At 52.6% G+C, this 21667-nt stretch overlaps 1 protein-coding gene across 1 annotated transcript in view; it reads left to right on the forward strand.

The window, feature by feature from the left end:
* LAMB1 (laminin subunit beta 1) overlaps positions 1–21667 on the forward strand; it is a gene marked incomplete at its 5' end in the record, with an annotated part of 38121 nt that overhangs the window by 12885 nt on the left and 3569 nt on the right. The window contains 17 exons of the mRNA XM_026046362.1: positions 753–888; positions 2372–2530; positions 3041–3168; positions 3720–3843; positions 4355–4559; positions 4740–4883; positions 5152–5383; positions 5596–5759; positions 5904–6128; positions 6268–6485; positions 6905–7001; positions 15297–15666; positions 16866–17050; positions 18204–18445; positions 19595–19798; positions 20180–20324; positions 21405–21612. Of these exons, the coding sequence (XP_025902147.1) occupies positions 753–888; positions 2372–2530; positions 3041–3168; positions 3720–3843; positions 4355–4559; positions 4740–4883; positions 5152–5383; positions 5596–5759; positions 5904–6128; positions 6268–6485; positions 6905–7001; positions 15297–15666; positions 16866–17050; positions 18204–18445; positions 19595–19798; positions 20180–20324; positions 21405–21612 (3186 nt within the window). The remainder of the gene's footprint in view (positions 1–752; positions 889–2371; positions 2531–3040; positions 3169–3719; positions 3844–4354; positions 4560–4739; positions 4884–5151; positions 5384–5595; positions 5760–5903; positions 6129–6267; positions 6486–6904; positions 7002–15296; positions 15667–16865; positions 17051–18203; positions 18446–19594; positions 19799–20179; positions 20325–21404; positions 21613–21667) is intronic.

The following is a 21667-nucleotide window of genomic DNA, read 5'->3' on the forward strand; positions in this document are numbered from 1 at the left end:
AAAGGAAAGGGGAAAGGAAAGGAAAGGGGAAAGGAAAGGGGAAAGGAAAGGGGAAAGGAAAGGGGAAAGGAAAGGAAAGGGCAAAGGAAAGGAAAGGGAAGGAAAGCTTGCCTATGGATAATCGTAAAAATGGTGACTAATGAAGTCTAAGGACTTTCTGTAATGTTGCATGGATTCTTTAATTAGAATCCTAAACTACTAAACATTTGGAAGTAAAGCTATATTGAAAAAAGGAAATGGCTCACTGTGAGGCAGGTGGAGCTGCTCCATGTCCCCCTGAATAAACCTTCATTCCCCAGGGTGGCCGTGGGGGACTGTTGGAAGAGCAGAGTAGGGTCCCGAGGGCACAGACAGACATGCACTGGGCATAGCCTTTAGCTACAACCATATTAGTCAACCAGTTTAGTCAATAAACTGGCCCGGGGCTGCTCTCCGCCCGGGGGAACCCGACCTGGAATCCGTAGCACTGAATTCCATCAGCATCCAGGGAGAGGACACCATGTGCCAGCTGGGAATGCGGGCTGGCTCCCAGCCAAAACCGTGCCTGGCACCGTGCTGGGGTTTCAGTAACACAGCTGGTCAAGCTGCAGTGCCCTAGAGCTTTATTTGCTCCTAATGTGCTTTATTTACCAGTTCTGACCCAGTTTTGTGTTCAGAAGTGCCTCTTCTCCTGTCTTACTTTGAACCTAAGGGCCGGGGAGGCCTCTGGCACAGCCAGGACGTGCTGTAACCTCCCTGTTCTTCCCCTGCAGCTGCTCCAGCGAGTCTGGCCAATGCGAGTGCCGGCCCCACATGTTCGGGCGTCAGTGCAATCAAGTAGAGCCCGGCTATTACTTTATTTCACTGGACCATTACATCTATGAGGCCGAGGAAGCCAACTTGGGTCCTGTGAGTAGCAGTTTCCGTACGTTGCTTGGCACAGGTGTGGGAAAGCGGTTTATCCATGTGCGTGATGAAAATGGCTTAGTTTATAACTCAGTTATTTTGTAAAGCCACCGTGGAAAAACTTGACTCTTATCAGGGAGTTGTCAGTCCGTAGCTGTTCAAGCTCACTGTCAATAAATAATGCAGGGGGAAAGGCTTTAATTTTGCTTTCTAAACCTGTCTCTTTGATCTCTGGCTATGCAGTGGGTTTCCTGCCTATATCCCTTTCTTTACCTCACTGCATATGCACTCGCTTCTCTCTCCCGTCTTATCTCAGGTGTGCTAGAGAGATAACAGTGGCTGTTTTCTTTGTTGCCCCTGAAACTGGAGAGAGGACATTTAAGCACCATGCATTCTGTTTTGAAGTTTCCCTAAATCAGTGGGGTTTCTTTATTAACGACTAAAAATACAGCTGATTGATTGATATAATTACCTAGCTGCCATTAATGAGTTAACAGCAAACCTGCCTGCTCTTCTGAAAGAGTCAGAGACCCCGATGCATGACACCAGTGGGCTAAACAAACCAGAGGCAACCTCACTTACAAAACATCTTTTTCCCCATTTAGATTTGTCTGCAGCAAGGAGACCAGGAGATGAGGTAGTGGTTTCTGTAAAACAGCAGATATTAGCCTGCCCTTAATTGGAACACGTTGTCCTAATTTATTTATTAGGCTGCAGTTTCAGCCCAAAGCAAAGGCTTTTTTCTCTTTCAATAAATGCTGAGAGCAAAGACAGGGTAGAGCAGAGCCTGGCCCGTGTTGGAGGGCCTCCTTTCCAGTTTCCCCCCAAAGCTGCAGGCTGCCTCATGTCCTGTCTCTGCTGTTTTCTGGAGAAGTTTGTCCCTTTGTCGAGAGCCAAAGGTGGATAATTTTTGCCTAATTCTCTTCAAAGAGCGTGGGAATGCATGGAGGGACATCTTGAAGTGATATCTGCATTGACATTTCCTCACATTTTTATCGCTTTCAACTGAAATAATTTCCTTAGGAATGCACAGGATGTGATTTTATAGAGGAAACTATTCATGGACGCAGATATATTTGAAGCAGGAAGCCTGAGTGTCAAAGATTTACATGTTCTGGTGCCGTTTTGATCTCATTGCCTTTGCAAGAAGAACAGATTGAAAAATAGAGCTGAATAGACTAAAGGGAATAGTTGCATATTGATTTGGTGCATTTAGTGTCAACAGATAATTAGGATCTTGGTTATTTAGTGACACTCCTGATGGCTGGGGGCTGCTTTTAACATGTTGCCCTCATCAGTGGTTCGGTTTTGTGTGACACTATCTAGTCAGGAAGTTTTCATTCAGGCTGGGCAGTTAGGACAGCACTACATGCTGCTGCATGTCCATCCTCCTGCTGTAAATATGATGCAGAAAATCATCTGAGCAGGTCAGTTACGTCCTGCCAAGGGAATATTCACATCTGCTTTACCCTCCCTGTCGCTGCAGGGAGTAAATATAATAGAGCGCCAGTCCACGCAGGACCGCACGCCCTCCTGGACCGGCGTGGGCTTTGTGCGCGTCCCGGAGGGAGCCTTCCTGGAGTTTTACGTCGACAACATCCCCTACTCCATGGAGTACGAGATCCTGGTTCGCTACGAGCCGCAGGTGGGTCGGTGACGTGGGCTCTCCCTGCATGTTCCCTTGGGCTCCTCCTGGAGCCATGGGGACCCAGCAGCACAGCCCAGTGTCCAGAGTGTTGAAAATCCCCGGAGGTTATCGCCACCACTGGGATTATTTGCTTTGCAGTTTGGATTTCCATCATTATTGTGGTGTTTTAACTGTGCCAGTGCTACACATACAGTTTAATGAGCAGATAAGAAGGTCCCCTCAGGGCAGATTACACTCTAAATTTGGCATCAACCACACGGGCTGGGAGGGAACACAGTTACGTGACTTAGCAGACAAACTGCCAGCCTTGCATATCGAACACTCTCAGCCAGGAGCTTCCGAGCAGCCGGTCTGGGCTGTGGATAATCCGCAGGTGGGAGGCGAGGAGGAAAACCTCGAGCTTGGCACGTGCTGCGCTTGCCGCCCGCGGGTCGTGCTCTCCTGGCCGGCGCTCCGGGCGCTCTCGGCACCTTACTTCGTACTCATGGTTATTTTTTTTCCCCCCAGTTGCCAGATCAGTGGGAAAAAGCCGTTGTCAGCGTGTCGCGGCCGGGCCAGATCCCCACGGGCAGCCGATGTGGCAACACGGTCCCTGATGATGACCATCAGGTCGTCTCCCTCTCACCCGGCTCCAGGTCGGTATAACCAGGCACTTCTAAAAATCACCGGGTGGTAAATGGTAAATTCACCCGGAGCGGGTAACTAAGAGGCACCCCATCCCGGCTGGAATAATTTGTCAAACTGATTTCAGTCCAGCTGCAGCAAGTCAGCATCAGAGTGCTTTTTTGCGCCTGCAAAATTCGCCATCATCTCTGTGAAAATGAGTGAAATTTAATGTCAAACATTTAAAAAATGCATTTCATATTGTGTCAGTAGATGCAAAGCTTGTAAGGTTTTTTTTCTGCTGTTCTGATTTGTTTTGTTCATTCAGTAAATGAATGAAAAAAAATCCATATTTGCTCAAGCTGTGGGTGAACGTTGGTTGATGATTCCTCCCATCCTGGATTAGCCTTTCCATGCTGATTTACACAAGTCTCCAAGCCACCTCTTTCATGTTGTTGTTTGAACCGTTGGTTCTCTCCATTCGTGGCCATTTCTTCTTATCCTGATTGCTTTATTGGGGCCCCTAAATTGTTTTATGATGCTGAACATTGGGTGTAAGACTTGTTTCCTGTTCCCACTGCAGATACGTGGTCCTTCCCCGCCCGGTGTGCTTTGAAAAGGGCCTGAATTACACGATTCGCCTGGAGCTGCCCAAATACTCCTCGGTGGATACCGAGATGGAGAGCCCCTACACACTCATCGATTCGGTGAGCAGGGCCCACCTTGGGGATGCTCTAATGCCAAGGAGTGTTTGGTGGTCTTCAAGTTGGCTTCTCTTCTGGAATGTGTCCATGGAAGTCAAGAGAAATCACTTCTATAAAATTTTCACTTACGACCGAATCTAGATTTTAATTGAAAATTTAAACCAACTTCTTCAGTCTCAAAGTTGAAGTTGTCTGTTGGTTATGAGGTTTTTGCTTTATTTTGTAGGACTGTAGTAGTTCCAGAGAGCTAAACTTGTGCAGTTTCCTCTTGGGAAAGGCTAGTACATGCAGTGCATGTCATGAATATCAAACCTTTTTAGTGAATGAAAGGATAAAATAAAATATACTAAAGAATATATGTAAAAATTTGGTCATTTTCTTGCCGAAATCTGTAGTTATCTGCTTTTTATTATATTTTTTTCCAAAAAAAAAATGGCATAACTGAATTTTCACAAAGACGGTAGACAGTATTTGCAAATAGCGATGCTTTGTCATTGTAAAAATTGTTTCCTAGCTCGTCCTCATGCCCTACTGCAAATCACTGGACATATTCACGGTGGGAGGCTCAGGCGAAGACGTGGTCACGAACAGCGCTTGGGAAACCTTCCAGAGGTACCGGTGCCTGGAGAACAGCCGGAGCGTTGTGAAAACCCCCATGACAGATGTCTGCAAGAACATCATCTTCAGCATTTCTGCTCTCTTGCACGAGACCGCCTTGTGTATGTAACCTTGCCTCGACTTGCCGAGCAAGAACTGCACGTGGAACCCGGGGGGTGCTGCCCGATAGGGCGGCTCGCCTGGGCATGCGTGTGTGTGTGGTGATGGTGATGGTGGTGGTGGTGGTGATGATGATGATGGAGACATGCGGCCTCTCACAAGGCTCTTCTGACTCTTCTCAGCCTGCCAGTGCGACCCGCAGGGCTCGCTGAGCTCGGTGTGTGACCCCAGCGGAGGGCAGTGCCAGTGCCGTCCCAACGTGGCTGGGAGGCAGTGCGACAGATGCGCGCCTGGCACCTTCGGCTTCGGCCCCGCCGGATGCAGGGGTACGTTTCTCCCTTGCCGCTCCACTCGCTGCCACCGCGCGCATCGGGGCGAGAGCTGCAGCGCCTTCCTGTGCCGCGCTCTGAACACGTCTCTTGTTCTTCATAATCACGGTCACGTAGCACGAAACGCCCCTCACGGAGGCTGCCCCACGCGTGCAGGCTGGGGGCTGATCCTTCGGGATGCTCTGGTTTTCCCGATGCGGTGCCGAGCTTTGCTGCAGCCAGGGGGAAGGGCGGCGAGGCGACCGCTGTCCTGCTGTCCTTGCAGCTTGCGAGTGCCACCCGCGAGGCTCTTCGGACGCCTTCTGCGACGCGGAGACGGGCCAGTGCCGCTGCTTCGGCGGCGTGTACGGGCGCCAGTGCGACCGCTGCCTGCCCGGCTTCTGGGGCTTCCCCAGCTGCCAGCCCTGCCACTGCAACGGCCACGCGGACGACTGCGACCCGCAGAGCGGCGCCTGCCTCGCCTGCCGCGACCACACGTCGGGCCACAGCTGCGAGAGGTGCGTGGAGCCTGCGGGGCTCAGGGTTGCAGTTATTGCAACGCTGCAATACCTTGTAGGGTTGCAGCTATCACAGCGGGAGCGAACAGCCCCTGGCTCCTCAATGCAGAGGCTTGGGAGCAGGTCCCTTCCCTGCTGTAGCGTGGGGCGGTCGGGGCTCACTCAGCTGCCCCTGCGCCCCCAGCTCCTGCCCGCCCTGTCCCCCTCCCCAGGTGCCTGCCCGGCTTCTACGGAGACCCGGTGCTGGGCTCGGGCGATCACTGCCGGCCCTGCCCGTGCCCCGACGGCCCCGGGAGCGGGCGCCAGTTTGCCAGCGGCTGCTACCAGGACCCGGTCACGCTGCAGGTGGTGTGCGTCTGCAGCGCCGGATACATCGGTACGGGCTGGCGGGCACCAGCCTTGCAGCCCCGTGGGGAGAAGGAATGGGTGTCTGCGGGGATGGGGATGGTGCTCCCCGTCCCCCTGGTTTAAGCGGGTTCCCTGCCTCCCCTCATGCCCCGCGGTGTGTCTGCTCGGGCAGGGAGCCGGTGCGACGAGTGCGCCTCGGGCTTCTTCGGGAACCCCGGCGAGGCCGGCGGCGCCTGCCAGCCCTGCCAGTGCAACAGCAACATCGACCCCGGCGACCCCGAGGCCTGCGACAGGAGCACGGGCGCCTGCCTCAAGTGCCTCTACCACACGGAGGGCGAGAGCTGCCAGCGCTGCCGCCAGGGCTACTACGGCAGCGCCCTGCAGCAGGACTGCCGCAGTGAGTACGCGCGGCAGTGAGTACGCCCGCGGCTGCCCCGAGCTCCCGCTGCTCTGAGGGGGACGGGCTGCGTATTCTTGGGGGGCTGCAGCGGCCCAGGTTGGGGGGCGCCCCCGTGACGGCGGCCGTTGCCTTGCAGGGTGCGTGTGCAACGCGCTGGGCACGGCGCGGGAGGAGTGCGACGGCGCGGGCGGCTGCCGCTGCGAGGCGGCCACGGGGCAGTGCCGCTGCCTGCCCGGCGTCGTGGGGCGCTCCTGCGACCGCTGCGCCCCCCACACGTGGCACCTGGCCAGCGGCGCCGGCTGCGAGCCCTGCGACTGCCACCCGGTGCGCGCCCTGGGGCCCGCCTGCAACGAGGTAAGGGGGCGCCGCGGGAAGGGCGCCCGACGGCCCCCGGGAGCCGCCGCTGGATCCTGGGAGCCAGGCGAGAGGGGAGGCATGCGGGAGACACGGTTATCCTAAATGAAACGGGTCTCCCCGCTGGCTGCAGCCAAGGCCTCATGTCCGGGAGCACCGGCGTGCCCGGCTCGCTGGAACGCCTACGTGCACTGGGGATGCTCGGCCAGATGCTGCTAGAGAGCTGGGTCAGGGGAAAGGGAAGGGATCCCAGGCTTCGGGCACCACTTGTGCCATGTCCTGTTTTGGAGGTGCTTTTATACCACGGAGCCTTCCAGGGTGAAGCCCTTCCTGCTGGCGCTCAGGGTGTTTCGCTGGGCACTGCCCCACACACCGGGCACGGGGCACGTGCTGAGTTGTCGCCCTCCTGTCTTCCGCAGTTCACGGGGCAGTGCCAGTGCATGCCAGGCTTCGGAGGCCGAACCTGCCGCGAGTGCCAGGAGCTCTTCTGGGGCGACCCCAGCGTGGAGTGTCGAGGTGAGTCACGGACGTGGTCGCGCAGCGGGTCCCAGCGCGTGGCAGAGAGGCACACGGAGCTGGCGGCGGCCTGCTGGGCACACAGGAGATGCCACAGGGTCCTAGCAAGAGCCTGGCATGACATTTGCCTAATTTGTTTCATGGTTTATTGGACTGTTATTTATGAGCAAACCTATTTCTTCAGAAACTAACTCCTTTAGAAACTACCTCTTTAATTTCCACTTTGTGGTGCTGTCAGGTAAACCAGGATCTTAAGAAAATATTTTCAACAAAGAATTTGTGACGGAGAATCAATCTAGAAATGTATGTCCTTTGTCTTTAGATTTTACATAATAGGAGATGCCTGTCTATGTTTCCCTTCTTGTTAGGGAGAATGGGGTTGCAGAAGTAGGATTTTTGATTTAGAAGATTCTCCTTTTATTTCAGATGAAAATAAACAAGATTGGAGACAGCCAGTCAGTCATAGCTACATACAGCAAAACAGAGCAGCATAAGGCTGATTGTTTAGAAAACTGGATTCTGTCTGTCCTTAGGTTATAAACAAGTCTGTTCATTAGCTGGAAAAGAAACTTCAAACACTGTCCAGACCAGAACAAACTTGTATCTCTGATCTATTTAAATAGGAGTCTTTGCCAGGAGGGTTTGCTGTAGATTAAGGTATTTTTTCCTGCAGGGAGGAATGTGCTTGCTGTGGTCTTTAATAAATCCCTTACAATGGAGATACCTTCGAGCCCATTAGCTATGGGGAGAGGAGGGTCGCAGGTACTTGGCTGGTGCTGCAGATGAAAGGCCCGTGCAGTTGTCGTGGTTGCTGAGCACTTAGCAGGTTTCTCAGGAGCAATCCAGGATTTGGGCTGAGGCTCTGCATGTTCCTCAGGCTCCCAGTGCCCCAGGCAGGGAGTGGCTCCTGGTATCAGTTGTCTCCATTTGGGTTATTGATGAGGTCCCTCTGCATGCCCTGTTAGCAAGGTTCTGCTGCAGACCAGCATTTCTGGCCTTTCCTTTAGTTTCTGCTGTCTTCTGAACATGTGCAAACCTGCTTTTTAGTGTCTCTGAAGTCAGAAGAGCAGAGATTATTCAGAACCTATTTCTTCTGTGCAAGCTCAGAGCTTTCCTGCCCCAGTCACCCTTTCTGCCTCCAGAGAGCCGGGCTCAGCTGGCAGTGCTGACCTGCCCTGGGGACAGTGTCTGCAGGTGGTGTCTGGAGTGCGGGGACGCCGGTGAGATACGAGACGGGCTCCACGTAGGAGCTCCCTCTTGGAGCACATCCAGCCCCACGGCACTGCAGGAATCTCTGCTGGGCCTGGGGCGGGGGGAAATTCCTCCCTTCCCCCTCTGCCATTTGCCTTGGCAGCCTCTGAGGGAGAGAAAACACCTCACTGCAGCCCTGGTTTGTTCCCTTTTTGGTGGATTCCCAGCTCTGTGCAGCAAGCAAGCAGCTTTCTGTGATTTGTGGCAGGCAGAACTGAGGGCAAAACTGTGTTTAAGGAGCTGCAGAGTGGAGCCTGTGGAGCACAGGCTCAGCGTGGCTGTAATTGAACTGGAATCGAGACAAAGGAGGTTTGTTAGGAAGATTTAACCTTCGCTCAGTGGGGGCAGGTTTCAGCTCTGCTGGGGCACGTGGACAGCCCTGGGTGTGGGACCTACTCCAGGCAGCACTCAGTGGCCAAGGCTGCCTAAATTTCTAATAAAATAAAAAGCACTCTCATGCTGGCCCTGAATGCCAGAAGAGCAATGTTTTCAACCACATTTGTTAAGAAAATACAGGCAGATTTGAATCTGGAATTGTGCAAACTCTGAACCAGGTGAGTATCGATGAATGGTCTCCATTGCTGGCCGTGGTGTGGACACCAGGCCGTGGATGCTGTGCTGATCAGTGCAGAAGGCTGGAGGTTGCGTGACGCAGCGGTCAGGGCTGTTCACGTGTGGCCTCTTCACAGCAGACCTTTAGCCTGAGGTCACATCAGGTCTGGGAGATGATCAGGTCTGGGAGGTGCTTCTGGACACTGTTTAATCCAGGAGGTGTCTGCAACTGCGGGCCAGCGTGCGTGTGAACGTGTCCATGTGTGAGGAACTCCTTGCTAAAGCAGTAAATAGCAGGATTATGAGTTTCACCCAAGCCAGGTCTCCCGGGCATTCTCCTGGAGCTGCTCCAAAGCCAGGCATGCCGAGTGCAGGACGGGCATGCCGAGCTGCAGCTCATCCCAGCCTGCAGAGCAGGTTCCCAGCAGGGAGCTGCAAGCTCCTCAGAAGCCTCTAAGATCTAGTGGTGTTGCCCAGGCAGCTTGAGCAGTGCTTATTATGGTATTTCTGAAGCACATACAAGTTATATAATATAAAAGAAAGATAGTGATTTAACTGTCGTTATTATTTTAATAAATTGAACAGTCAGAACAGGTCACAATCAGTAGAAAGTGCGAGACTGAAAGCTGCTTTGCTCTGTCCTCTTCTTTACATGAAGCAGACGTCTCTGCTTCTCTGTGCAGAACTTCATCATCAAGTCCTGTCTTAAGAAATAGAATTTAGTTCAGCTAAGGTGAAAAGATGAAGTTTGTATCAAGTACAAGCTACAGGCTGTGGCAGAAAGGTGCATTTCTCAGTTTTGACAGTTTTTCTCAGTCTGTGTTGAGCAGCTGGTGCTGAAGTACTTGCTCCCTGGAAATTATCCTATTGTTAGTGAAGAATGGACTTGAATTTCCTAATTTAGACATCTGAGTCTTAAACTAGTTTTGTAGGCTGCTTTTATAGGCGGTGGGAGAGAAACAAAGGAGGATCAAAGGTGTCCTTTTATGTCCTTTAGACACACCATGAGTGCTTAGAATAAGTCTTCCCTAAAAGTGTTATAATTTGCACTTGAGTTTCCTAATTTTAATGGACATGTGGTCTTAGACTCTTACTATGGATTTTGGCCACTTCCAGAAAATTGCCCTTTTGGCAGGGTCTGTTAGCACGTTAAAATGCAGCCCAACTCTTAAATTTAGCTGGCATCTTATCTTAACATGCCTATTGAAAATCGTAATGCTGAGGAGTTAGCCATATGCTCGGAGTGTAACTTGAATCAATAGCTGATTATTCAGGAGAAATTTGCTAGCGCTGCAAAACGTTCAGCCTTACAAATTGCTGAATGGTTTTATCATCATCATGGCTCACTACCACCAGGAAATGATGCCAGGAAATTGTGTTTGAACAACCCTATTGTTGCTTGCCTGCGGAGGGGGTAAAAGATTTGAGGCTCTCCATCACCAGCTCCAAACTGCAAAGAAAATATTTCTGCAGGAATAATTTCCGCTCTGCTCTGTGGAGGATCATTGGTGACACTGGCACCTCGCTGCCTGCAACGTGGCATTAAAGGACACGACTGTTACTGTTCAGCCCTTTCAGAACCTATTAGATCATCTCAGCTGCAGTATCGACCAGCTTAAGTCAGCTTAAACTACAAAAACCTGTGGCACATAAAAATAGTCGGTTTAGAAATAAAAGTGAGCTCTAAATATTTCCAAGGAACGATTCCAAAGGTGTCAGAGGGAGAGAAGGATAAAGCTGTATATTCATCTTTGTAAGCTTGAAGCAAACCACCCAGTGCTTCCTTGGTGTTTCTTCCCTTAGGTGTCAACCAGGGTAAACTGAATTAACGCAGGTGGGTGCTGCTTTTATCTGTGAGGTCAGGAAGGAATTTGCTGGAAGCAGAATGTGGTGATGAAGCTGGTGTTAGAATTACCATAGACACTGGGAGTGAGCACACACATGGGTGTGTGTGTGTCTCGGAATAAATGACACCACCAGCTATCATTGCTAATTAGCAGGTTGTATCTGAACATTTTGGATAGAAAGCTTCCCTATCAAAAGTGTGATTTCATTTAAATCTAGTGCACCAGACCAGAATTCACTCATACTGAATTAAACACTGAATTAAAGCCAATACCCTCCGTTCCAAATAGCCATTTCAGAACAGTAACTAATTGTTTTATTTAGAATATGCCTCATTGAAAGCCCTCAAATCTTTGGCCAGCAGTTCCAGAAGAGACTCTTGCCCTTCGCTGTTTCATTTTCCATGGGAGGTACTTGAGTTTCTTCCTCTGCTTACTCAGGCAGATTTGATCCCTGTCTGAGATTCATCTTCCAAGCGAGCAACCCGCTCTGCCTTGTCTTATTGTTCTTTATCCCTCTTCCACCTTTCTGTATGGAAAGAAAATAATCAGCTGTTTGTCTCAAAGGCCGTTTCTCACTCAAACCAACCAGGGCATCTACTTTTCTTGTATTAAACTCAACATCTATGTGGTTTTATGGTGCAGAATGAAACTCTTTCCCCAATTTCCAGGCACATAAGCACAGGGATGGTATTTTCAAGGAATTTACTTTTTTTTTTTTTTTTTTTTTTTTGCATTTTTCCCTGTTATAGTTCTGCTCCATAGTGTACAAAGCTCTTGTTAGCGACTGGATAATAATCTGCACCACTTCTGTAGCCCTGGATGTGCTGGCCTATTACTTGTTCCTCTCAGGGAAAATAAGATGACTGGGTACAAGCTAAGAATAGATGTGATACAGCTACAGATATCCAGGTATTACTTCACATTGATGAATGGGCTGGTTGGAGCTGAACCCCCTAGAGCCACCCTATGCTCAGAAGAATATGAGAGAAAGTGTTTCCTTTGGCATGTTTGAGGACCTCAGAAACAAAACTGCCATAGCAAATGGCATCATTAGTGCTAAAGATGCATGAGTCTTGATGGCGTGGTGGCCATAGGAATGGCTGGAGGTCAGCCTTGACCTTGTTGGAGGGCTCCTTGTCCCTTAAAGGACGTGCTGGGGAGGAAAGAACTCCTGGCAGAGATGTTGGTTTTGGTGCTTTGGCTTTGGGTGCTGGGTCACACTGTGCTGTTTTGAGCAAGTCATGTGAATCAGGAAGTTTCATATTTCCATATCCTGGTTTATTTGCCTTAGTAGTTGAACATCACGTGGATCCCTTTGATGGAGCTGCATCCACCATCACGGACACGTAGCTCAGCATGTGGCTCCTCTTCTCTGGTGGTTCTTTACAGCCCATAGCACATAGGAGCTCCTCTCTTTCACACAGAGCCTCCTGCAGTCATTGGGCCTTTTGTCCCTTCTTGGGCACTGCCTTGTTCTTTGTAAGGGTCTGTGCCGTGAAATCCGGGCACACCAACATGCTCCTCCATACGTAGGAGACCTTATGTGGCTTTTGCTCAGTCTTGCTCACCTCCTCGCAGCAACTGGCTGCAGCTGAAGTCAGTGCAGGGTTTAAACCCCATCAAAATGTGAAGGTAAGACCCTGGGACTTACTCCATGCTGGGGTGTGAAATAGGCTGCTGGTGGCTAGTGGGTCACAGCTCTGGCCTCCTTTCTACTAGAGGTCCAGGACAAGGTGGACCTCTTGTCTCATGCAACGTTGGCCACCAGAAGAGGGGCTGCTGTGGGGTTTTATTATTAGCAGAGCATCCAGCAACCAAGCCATGGTCTCCAGCAGGTCTCAGAGGGTTAATTGGGAGAGCTGGCCTGGCATGGTCTACGCTTCCAAAAAGATCATAAAAAGTAGTCAAATGCAGGCATATTCCCAAGGCGAGGGGGTTGTGCAGAGCATGGGGGCTGTGGGGAGCAGGGATGCTCTTCCAGGGTTTCAGCAACTCTTTAGGCAGTGGCACAGTGATAAACTGGCCGTGGGCTGCTGTGAGGGAGGCCAGACCTGTAGATGGATCTGTAGAAAAGCCTCCCAAATTTTCCAAATGAAAACAAAATCTTCTCTTTTATCTTATTCCAGTCCCAAGGGAGACTTTTTCTTGTTTTCCTTTCAAATTTACTTAAAAATAGAGACAAAATTATCTTCAGTGTTACCTTTGGTTTGGGAGAAAGCGCAGGCCAGCGAAGAGTTAATGACTTGAGATTCCTGAGGTGAAAGGGGAAAGCATGAAGGCAGCAGTTGGAAAGCTAAGGTAGGTGTGCTGGAGTCACGGTATAGAGCTAACACAGCGCCAGCATTCCGTGCTCCCGTGCTTCCTGGAGGATCCCAAACCAGAACCAACCCATGGTACTTCTCCTATCGTCTGCTTCCCCAGTGGGGAAGCTGAGGGAATTCTAGAAATCTGATGATTCTTCCCACTGTTGTGCTGCATTTCGGGTAAATCACTCCCCTGTTATTTACCCTCTCCCTTCAGGCAGCTGCGGGGGTTGGATTTTGTCTTTGCAAATGAGCTGGTGCTTAAATTCCCTTCTCCCCAGCATTTGCTGCCTCCGGGGATTTGGGAATTCGCATTGTCATGTAAATGTTAGTGAAGTCTTGTGCTCTGCCCTCCCTCCACTCACAGGTATTCAGGGCTAGAATTACCACAAGGATGAGGCTGAGGTTTTGGTTGTTTGTTTGTTTTGTTTTGTTTTGTTTTACTTTAAACTTTTCAATCTGCAAGTAAATACAGCGACCTGCTTTGCCAGCAGCAAGTATTCTGTGTAACCTGATCACATCCTGGGATCCTGGAGCAAACCACCCACTGTTTACCCTCTTTCCTGGCGCTGGAATTTGGACAATTCACCATTATTCCGAGGCCTCAGCAGTCGCCAGGAGGTTTAACTGCCCCCCTTCAAACAGGAACTTGACAGTTTGCCTGCAGGGAGCAGATCCCATGGCAAGTTGACTGCTTGAGCACTTTTGATGTAAAGTAAAAACAATCTCTTGGGTCAGAGTGTAATTCAGAGAACAAAGGGCCCTTTTGCTCGATTGTGCAGGCAGCAGGAGTTATTTCTGTCCCTCTCCTGTCATCCTCCTCACACAAGAAAGCCATTTTGCCCCGAGTGGGTTGTTCCCCTGAGGCTCTCTGAGTCATTTCTTAAACTGGAGACACTGAAACCAACAGTTTGGGGGTCTGGAGAGCTGCTTTGTGCTTTGCCCTTCTTCAAGGGGGCACGGCAAATGTCCCTTCTTCAAATGCTCACAGCATTGGGGGAACTTTCCAGTGTGCTGGGGTGTCTGTGTTCAGTTATGGACCTCTTTGGACCGTTCATTTGTGCTAAACTTCTCTCAAGGGTGCCCGGTACATTGATGGGGATGTGAAGGCTTCCATCAGGCAGTACAGCCCTTTTCCTGCCCTGGGGTTCATTCCACCATGATGGTAGGTTGGGATGAGCCCCTGCATATTTGCAAGACCTTCTTTTCTGTTCGCTTGTTCTCTGCTGCCAGCCCTCTAGTGAAATCTTGGCAGTTTGGCTGTTTCCTCTGCCTCTCCTGCCTGGGGATTGAGAGAGGTCAAGTGGCAAGTGCTTCTCCTGAGGCGTTCCTGTGTGCAGAGTGTGGCCGTGCTCTGAAAAATGACAGTGCAGAAGAACATGAACAGAGTGACTTCTCTTTATAGTGGGTTAGAGCTAAAGAAATGTGTATTTCTTCCAAAAGCCTGTTAGGAAAGGGAGTTGCCCAGATGTTATCGGGCCTATTTGGCAAGCCACCTGGGGCTGCCGGGTCTCACCTGACTAGCAACTATCAAGCCCTGCCTGTTTTTAAAAGCAAAAGTAAAATGAAAATCCATTTGAGGAAGGTGCAGATGCTGCCTCCCAAGATGATCCTCAAAAGCCTGTTAAAGAGCTTTGCTGTCTCCTAACCATGACAAGCCCTGTGTGCAGCCCCCTCTTGGTCTTCAGCACTCCTGTCAGCAAAGACAAGGTTGCCTCTCTTATCACTCTCCTTTGTTTTCCTTTCTTTCTCTTCTGCTTTTCACTGCCTGTTTTTTTTTCTTTTATTTTGTTACCAGCTTTGCACACCCCAAACATCAGCCCAGGGCCAACTGCTACAAAGCCTCATTTGGCCCCAGTTCTGGCCTGGAAAAGGGTAGTGAAGCATTATTTCTTTTTCAGCCTTTCCCTCTCGCTTTATTTTTAATTCTCTCTGTGTGCCTCTTGATCACTTCTTTGCCGGGCTGGGGAGCTTTACTCCACTTACTCTTCAGAACAGAAACACAGCTGGGCTCTTGGCCTCCGGTTCCTTTCAAACCAGTGGTCTTCACCCCTGGCAGAACTGGGTTTTCACTCCTGGCAGAACTGGGTCTTCACCCCTGACAGAACTGGCCCGTTCTGCTCCTGCATGGCACCTACATCCAAGATGTGTGAACAGGGCCCTCTGTCTCCCTGGATTTATTTCCTCCCTCTTACACTGAGCCCCGTTTCTCACAGCCCCATCCACGACTCCCTCTCTACTCCTTCCCCTCTTCATTGCAGATCGGTTCTTCTCTCCGTGGTGCCCTCGCGGGCCTTTCCTTCCCTGCCCCTCTCACTCGCTGTCCCTTTCCACCCTCGCAGCGTGCGACTGCGACCCGCGGGGCGTCCAGACGCCGCAGTGCGACCGCGCCACGGGCCGCTGCGTCTGCCACGACGGCGTGGAGGGGCCGCGCTGCGACAAGTGCAGCCGGGGCTACTCGGGCCTCTTCCCGGCCTGCGTGCCCTGCCACGAGTGCTTCGCCCTCTGGGAGCTGCTCGTGGGCGCCCTGGCCAACCGGACCCAGCAGCTGCTGCGCAGAGCCGACGCGCTGAAGGTGACGGGCGTCACCGGGCCCTACCGGCACACGCTGCGCGCGCTGGAGGAGAAGCTGGGCGAAATCCAAAGCATCGTCGCTCAGAACCCGGCCGCCGAGCCCCTGAAGGACATTGGCAGCCTCTTTGAGGAGGCAGAGTGAGTACAGGGCCGTTGTGGCGCGGCGAGCACGGAGGGACAGGCTCTCTAACACTGCCAGTTGCCATTTCTCTCACGAGTTTTATTTTAAAGCCGAGCCTACACAGGAAAGTAGGCTTTAGGACATCTCAGAGGTTCAACATCCACACTGAGCGGGTGTTTTCTGCGTGTGTGCAGCTGGTAGAGTTGGCTCGTGCAGGGTTAAACGGGCTGCACGAAGCAGAGAGCAGAGGATTAGAGCACATTAGAGCACAGATGTCTCAGTTAGGGATGCTCCCTCGCTGCAGGCTGAGGGCTGGGGGCTGCTCCTGCCTTTGGGCTCTGTGGGTACCAAGAGCAGTCAGAGCAGCTGCAGAGCTGCTTTCCCTAACACACACACATATAAATATATATACACATATATATGTGTACACACTGCATTTAAGTAGCTGCTCTTGCTTCTCTTGAGCTGTAGAAAGCATCAGGCTTTGCAGGACTGCAGGGAAGGAAGAGGCTCTTGGGCTAACAAATAAGCGGGGTGTAAATTGAGCTCGAGAGTAAGAATTGCCCGATGCTTTCAGGATGAGGAAACGCTTCTGGTGAGTCACCCTGGGAATAACTTCCTATGCCCAGCTCGGTTCTGCAGCCGTGCTGACTTGAGGGATGTATTTGCCTTTCCTTTTAGGGCTATCCCACAAACTAAAACCTGCTCTGTGGTTTAGTAAGGCCGTGCTGAATACTGAGAGCAGGCGAGCTGCTGAGGAGGGCTGTTTGCAGGCGAGTTAAAAGAAGCCATTGTGTTGCAAGCAAGGCATTTTTCCCCCCTTTCCTGAAGTTCAAATCTGTCCCATGAGTTCGTAGCAATCAAAACTGCATTTGTAGCTGTGTGGGATGCGAAGCAAATTATGTATGGATCATAGTAGTCAACTTTGACCTGTGCAGTTGCTATGGCACAAGAGCATTACAGCAGCGCTCTGGAATCTGCCTCCAGTTAATTTCACACAAAGCAGCTGTTTTCTGAGCAATTTGGTGCTTTGAGTTTATAAATGTGCTGTAGATTAAGAAGCAGTTGTGTGTGATAAAGGGAACAAACCCAGCGTTGGAGGCAGGCGTGTTGTTACAAATCACGTACAGCTCCGGCGCGGGAGGACGGGTCGCGCCGTGGGAGAACCATGGTGCTCTGCCGTGGTCCCCAGTGTCCTGGCCCCCCTGTTTTACAGAAAGCTGACAGCAGATGTCACGGTGAAGATAGCCGACCTGGAAGAAAGCCTTGCAGCGTTAGCCCTGGAAAGCAACAGCACAGACACAGACCTGAGCGCGCTCGAGACCGATGCCAAGAGCCTGGAGCGCGTCGTGAAGGAGCTCGCCGAGCAGCTGGAGTTCATCAAGATCTCTGACGTGCGGGGTGAGTGTCGAGGGAGGGGCACCAGTGGTTTAACCTGCGTGTGGTTTTAAATGCCAGGTTAATCTGCTAATAAAACTCGTGCCCCTGGGAGGGCAGCTCCGTTGTGTGCATTAGCAGAGCTGCTGATGCAGCGGGAAGTTTGTGCTGCCCCCTTCCCCGTCCCTCTTGAGCTCTTGGTGCACAGAGTTACCTGGAGGTGTCTCCATTAATACATGAGAGACCAGGCACAACGGCTAAAAGGACAGAAAAGCCCGTGTGATTCTTGTCCCCGTTTTGTTAAACGGCTGTTCCTGTTGGAAAGGCCACCCGAGTCCTCCCAAATCGGCGCACACGGTGAGGGCCCCCTTCTGCAAGGCTCGCCTGCCCCTTGCCTCATCCAGCTGACAAACCTCAGGCACAGGGGGGAAATTTGCTGGAGCTGGAGGAATGTTACCAAAGCCTTGGGAAAGCTGGAAAGCTGACTTGGTTCCAACTAGAAACAAAGGCGGATTTCCAGCTTCGCAGGAAGTCGGAGTCCGTTTCCCAGGCACGTGGGATTTCCCAGAGCGAGGTGGCCGGGATGCAGAAGCGCGGGAGCCCCCCGGCTTGCAGCGGGCTGTGCCGTGGGGCAGCCCCAGCCCCGGGCCCCCCCGGGGGCCTGCGCAGAGTTAACTGCAGCACTCGTAAATCAGCCGCTTTCAGCAGGCAGCTCTGTCCCCGTGAGCTCTCAGCAGTTCCAAGCAGTGACTCCATGGGCAAGACATCCCAGGGCAAGCGGAGAGCTAACGGGAGAAGTGGGTCTGCAGGGAATTAGCTCTTGCCCTGTAAACCTAAAGCGTTGGATCTTTTTTTCCTCCATTTTTTTTTCCATCAAGATAAACAATTAAATCACTAGGTCAGAGAAATTGCAGCTTTTAATTCTAGCAAATTTCACACACTCAACCTAGCAAAAAAAGGAGCTTTTTGCCTTGTGGTGGGCTGAATCCTGTCATCCCTTCCCCTGTGGCACCAAGTGCAAACACAAAGGCCAGCATTTCATTTAACCTGGCTTCTAGATAGCTGAAAGAACAGATTTACACATCTCACCGAGACGTGTCACCCAGCGGCCTCCGCCACGACGGCTCCTTGGCCGCACTGACCAAATTGCTGAGCGTGCTGGGTCTGCTTCCCACAGGAGCCCTGGACAGCATCACCCGGTACTTCCAGCTGTCCCTGGAGGCCGAGGCCAGGGCCAACGGCTCCACGGCCGGCGCGGGCAGCGCGGTGGCGGCGTCGGCGCAGACGCGCCGGGACGTGGAAGACCTCGTGCGGGAGCAGCAGGCGCGCTTCCAGGCCGGCCAGGAGGAGCAGTCGCGGCTGCTCGACGAGCTGGCGGGCAGGCTGCAGAGCCTCGACCTCGCCGAGGTGGCCGAGAAGGTAGGAGGGCGCGAGGGGCCGGGCTCAGGCTGCAGCCATGCCGAGGGGTGGCTGTGAGGAGGGGACAGGCTGGGGACGAGCCCTTTGGGAGCTGCGCTGCGACGCACGGGGTGCGGGTGGAGAAGGCATTTCTTGGCGTCGGGGGCGTTTTGTGAGCGTGGACAGGGCTGCTCCACTCATGGGCGCTGAGGGACCCCCGGAGCTGCCCGGCCCTGGGGTGGCTGCTCCCGGCTCCCTCGGGCTCCTGTGAGAGCAGCCCCCAGCCGTGGGTGCCAAGGGCCCCTCCTCAGCCAGCAACACGGCCCTGGGGTGGCACCATCCTTGCGCCTCGCCCTCCATCCCGGGGAGCAGGCCGCTTCCAGGCTGGATTTCCCCTCCCCGCATTCCCAGCGGGCACATTCCTGTGCGCTGGGATCTCGGGGAGATGTTTATCGGCGCTGTGACAAATGACTTGCTCGGAGGTGATCACAGGGCGCCGAGAAAAGCCCCTGTGCTTTCCAGCTGCTGGGATCATGGGGCACATGATCCCTCACCAGCAGGTGAGAGGGAGCCATGTACACGGCCCAGGCCTCGCTGCTCCGGGATCCCCTTGGGAAAAGGGGCCGCCCGCCGCTCCCTCCGGCTGCAGCCGCTCCCTGCTCGTGCTGGGGTCCCAGCAGGGACCCGGGCGTGAGGAAGGAGCACGGAAACCCCAACCCGAGCAGAGCGTCTGTGGGAGCCCCTCCCGGCACAGCAGTGCACAAATTGTAAAGAAAAAGAAAAAAAAAAGTGTTTGGGGAAGGTAGACCCAGAGCAAACATCAGGAAAATCAGGAATCAGGAAAAAGGGGACAGGCTTAAAGGGGATTTTGGATGGGGGGTATCCCTTAACAACTGCTTTCCAGCTTCTCACTCTTTTCCTCCCCTATTTCTGGTGTGCTAAAGCAGGTGAAAGGTAAGATCCTACACCGAATATCTTCTATATAAATATATAGAATAGAAATATTTTATTTATATAAATGTGTATATAGAAGAGCTCCCTGGGCAGCTTTTCCCCAGGACGGGAGGGGATGATGAGCGGGACGCTGGCTTTCCGAGCTGTCCGCCTGGACACGGGAGGCAGCAGCAGCAGCAGTGACCTGCAGCACCCATCCCGCTCCGTGTCCCGCAGACGTGCGGAGCGCCCCGCGGGCTCCCGTGTGCCGAATCCGCGTGCGGCGGCCTGGGCTGCCGCACGCCCGAGGGCCGCAGGAAGTGCGGCGGCGCCGGCTGCGAGGGGCTCGTCACCGCCGCGCACGGCGCCTGGCACAAGGCCATGGATTTCGACAGGGACATCCTCAGCGCCTTGGCCGAAGTGGAGCAGCTCTCCAAAATGGTAACGTGCCAAAGCAATCATTAAATATTAAAAAAAAATGGGAAAAATATTTAGCTGCGACGTGATTTTAGACGCTAACGGCTGCGGTGCCCGGCTTGCCTCGAAGGGCTGCTTTGCTGGTGTGTAACTTTGCTGTGTTTTTAAAGCTCCCTGCAAAATGAGCTTGTTAAAGTGAGGTTCTGTGCGTATCTGTAAACATCAGCCTCAGTTGTTTAAATGAACGTTGCTGCTGGGGATTGCAGCCAGCTTTTAAAAGTGCTCAGGGAGTTTTATGAGGAAGAGCATTTCCCACTACCGTTACCTCTGCCTCCAGCTGCATTTTTGTTGTAAAACAGGCCGCAAAACAGAAAGGAAATCAGGTCCTCTCTTTCTACACCCCAGGTTTCTGAGGCGAAGCAGAGAGCAGATGAAGCAAAACAGAACGCCCAGGAAGTTCTGCTCAAAACCAACGCCACGAAAGAGCAAGTGGACAGAAGCAACGAAGATCTGAGAAACCTCATCAAACAGATCAGAGACTTCCTCATGCGTAAAACCTCACTCTTAAATTACCTGTTCTAATGCTGCTTGTGTGAAAACCCTGCCCCTCATCCTCCAGGGGCAGCACAATAATTCCGCTTTTCAGCCAGCCTTAATGCATAGGAGGCAATCTTGAAACCAGAGAAAGCCAAATCAATGGGGGAGTGAGGGCGGCCTGCGAAGTCTTACTCTGCTGTTGTGTTTTGGTAGCTTGCCAAGGCAGCTCCCGGGCTCGGGAGAAAGACAGAGTTCTGTTAAAGGGAAGGGCAGTGGAAGCCCCGAGTTCCTCCCTCAGAGACGAGGGCCTTGCTTAGGGGTGAGCTGCCCACAGCACCCCCTTCCGTGCCCGTTTGCATGAGGATGTGACTGCTGCTGGAACAGACACGTTTATGAGCAGGTCTTGGCTTTGTTACTGCTGCCTCTCGTCTCCTCCCTGCAGCCCCATCATGGGGGGCTGGTCATGAGGGCCCAAGGCCTCGCCAGGCCTCGCCTTAGCAGGGGAGGTTTCACCCCAAGAAAGCGCTTTTAATGCCTTTATTTCACAGAATCACATAATCACAAAGTAGTTGAGCTTGGAAGGGACCCCTAGAGACTATCTAGTGCAGCCCCCTGCTCCAGCAGGGACACCCAGAGCACGGGGCACAGGGCGGCATCCAGGCGCCTTTGGAAGATCTCCAGAGAAGGAGACTCCACAGCCTCCCTGGGCAGCCTGGGCCAGGGCTCTGGCACCCTCACACCAAACAAGTTCTTCCTCACATGCACGTGGAGCTGCCTGGGTTTCAACTTGCACCCACTGCCCCTTGTCCTGTCACTGGCCACCATTGAGAAGAGTTTGGCACTTTCCTCCCTACATTCCCCCTTCAGATACTTAGACATACTGATCAGATCCCCTCTCAGCCTTCTCTTCTCCAGAGAAAACAGGCCCAACTCAGTCTCTCCTCGTACGAGAGAGACATCTCCTGCAAGTCTCAGGGAAAACTAAGTTCTTTGGTTATTTTAAGGAGCAGCGAGGCAGCTCTTTGAGTGCTGAGCCTCAGCAGTGGCCTCCACGACACTGTCACTCACGTGTGTCTTCGTGTGGTTCCTCCAGAAGACAGCGCCGACCTGGACAGCATTGAGGCGGTGGCCAACGAAGTGCTCAGCATGGAGATGCCCAGCACTCCCCAGCAGCTGCAGGCCCTGACAGAAGAGATCCGGGAGCGCGTGGAGAGTCTCTCCGACGTCGAGGTCATCCTGCAGCAGAGCGCGGGGGACATCGCCCGAGCAGAAATGCTCCTGGAGGAGGCTAAAAAAGCCAGGTACACGGCCCTGGGCTGCACTAGCTCCGTTCTGCATCACCAGCAGCTTGAAGGA

The sequence above is a fragment of the Nothoprocta perdicaria genome, unplaced genomic scaffold, assembly GCF_003342845.1.
Source record: "Nothoprocta perdicaria isolate Ctin4 unplaced genomic scaffold, notPer1 scaffold_44, whole genome shotgun sequence".
Classification (NCBI taxonomy): Eukaryota; Metazoa; Chordata; class Aves; order Tinamiformes; family Tinamidae; genus Nothoprocta; species Nothoprocta perdicaria.